General features: G+C 49.7%; 1 protein-coding gene across 1 annotated transcript in view; it reads right to left on the minus strand.

Annotated features, from left to right (window-relative positions):
- Positions 1-873: 873 nt before the first annotated feature.
- Positions 874-2,101, minus strand: part of galnt2 (UDP-N-acetyl-alpha-D-galactosamine:polypeptide N-acetylgalactosaminyltransferase 2) — a gene marked incomplete at its 5' end in the record, with an annotated part of 27,672 nt that continues 26,444 nt past the window's right edge. Inside the window, 1 exon segment of the mRNA XM_084455841.1 lies at positions 874-1,143. Within this exon segment, the coding sequence (XP_084311967.1) occupies positions 988-1,143 (156 nt within the window). The 3' untranslated portion in view covers positions 874-987.

The raw sequence follows: 2,101 nt of genomic DNA on the forward strand, positions 1-2,101 counted from the left end.
GAAGAACAAAACAATAATACATGTGAACATGGTACTGCTGCGTCAGAGAAAAATATAAAAATATCAGCGAAATCGTATGTTGGTGTGTTTTTCCGGTAGTTGTGATGGAGAGTGGAGAGTGTAGCAGCCAGTGCTACAGCCCAGGGACCTTTCAGAAGACTTGTATCCACTTCCTGGTTCTGGATTTACTTCCTGGTCGACTCCTAGCTCCACATCGATACAGACACCTTCTCACATCACCTGGGACTGGAACCAATTACGCTCCGTAGAAACCGTAGAAAACAAAATTGTTTTTGTCTTTTTATTCCTTTTTCTCCATCTGTTATTACTTCTCACCGGCATCCAAGCCAAGCGGCCAATCAGGGCTGAGCTTGGGTGAACGACAGGAAGTGCTCAGCGCATGAGAGTCCGTTCACTTCAATGAGCAAGAGGAAACCAAATTCAAACTAAAACCAACCTCTGAACTCCAACCATTCACTAGCACTCCAGTCCGTCTGTCTAGGAGAATATTGTCTTTACATTCGACAACAATAGATTACTTGAGAAAAAAAAATACAACAAATAAAGTCACTTCCATCTCCGGAAAAATGCAGTGAAATTCAGTGGAAATAAGAAGGGGGAAAAAATGTGAATAATAAAATAAAAAATCAGGTGGCCAAGTCGTTCCATTTTCACCTGAAGTTCATAAAAAAACTAAACTCATTCACTCTGGACCAAGGATGGAACACTGAGGTATGTAGTTGGATGGAAAACATCATCTTCATCATCATCATCATCCTCACCACCACCATCATCATCCCACCATAGTTTCTTTCCCATCCTGCCTCCCTCTCCCTCCCCTGGGGGCGTGGCTGGGTGGAGCTGATTGGTTGCAGCACAGCAGAGGCCGCCGCCCCCCAAAGGCAGGGGTGGACAGGAGGGTTACGGGTGGAGGAGGAGCAGGAGGAGGTGCAGGAGGAGGTGTGTGTGTGTGTGTGTGTGAGTATCTTAGGGCTGGAGGTTAAGGGTGAACTTCCATTGCTGGTTGAGGTTGGGGCTGCAGACCTCCACGGTGAGGCCCCCTCCCCGCGCGCTGCGGCTGTCCAGGCAAAGGTTACTGCCCAGGTGGCGCAGCTTGGAGTTGCTCTCGATCTGCTCCCATTTCTGGAACGTTCCACCACCACAGAGAGAAGGACAGAAGACAATAAAAGAGCAGCAATTAGTAACCAGTGCTACAGTATGTTATTAATAACCAGTGATATTTGTTATTAATAACCAGTGCTATTTGTTATTAATAACCAGTGCTATTTGTTATTAACAACCAGTGCTATTTGAGAGAGCACATTACTCAGCCTCCCAGGGAAAGTTTACTCCAAGGTGCTGGAAAGGAGGGTCCGGCCGATAGTCGAACCTCAGATCGAAGAGGAACAATGCGGATTTCGTCCTGGTCGTGGAACCACCGACCAGCTCTTCACTCTCGCGAGGATCTTGGAGGGGGCTTGGGAGTTTGCCCAACCTGTCTACATGTGTTTTGTGGACTTGGAGAAGGCTTACGACCGGGTCCCTCGAGAGGTCTTGTGGAGGGTTGTGCGGGAGTATGGGGTGAGGGGGTCCCTACTTAGGGCTATCCAATCCCTGTACACCCAGAGCGAGAGCTGTGTCCGGGTCCTCGGCAGTAAGTCGTCTTCCTTTCCGGTGGGGGTTGGCCTCTGCCAGGGCTGCGCTTTGTCACCAATTCTGTTTGTAATTTTCATGGACAGGTTATCAAGGCGTAGCCGTGGGGAGGTGGGTTTGCAGTTCGGTGAGCTGGGGATCACGTCGCTGCTATTTGCAGATGATGTGGTCCTGATGGCATCATCTGCCTGCGACCTCCAGCACTCTCTGGATAGGTTCACAACCTGAGTGTGAAGCGGCTGGGATGAGAATCAGCACCTCTAAATCTGAGGCCATGGTTCTCAGCAGGAAACCGGTGGCCTGTCCGCTCCGAGTAGGAAATGAGTCCTTACCCCAAGTGAAGGAGTTCAAGTATCTGGGGGTCTTGTTCACGAGTGAGGGAACCATGGAGAGGGAGTTTGGATGGAGAATCGGAGCAGCTGGTGCGGTTCTGCAGTCGCTTTACCGC

The sequence above is a fragment of the Borostomias antarcticus genome (genome assembly GCF_949987555.1).
Source record: "Borostomias antarcticus genome assembly, chromosome: 2".
Classification (NCBI taxonomy): domain Eukaryota; kingdom Metazoa; phylum Chordata; class Actinopteri; order Stomiiformes; family Stomiidae; genus Borostomias; species Borostomias antarcticus.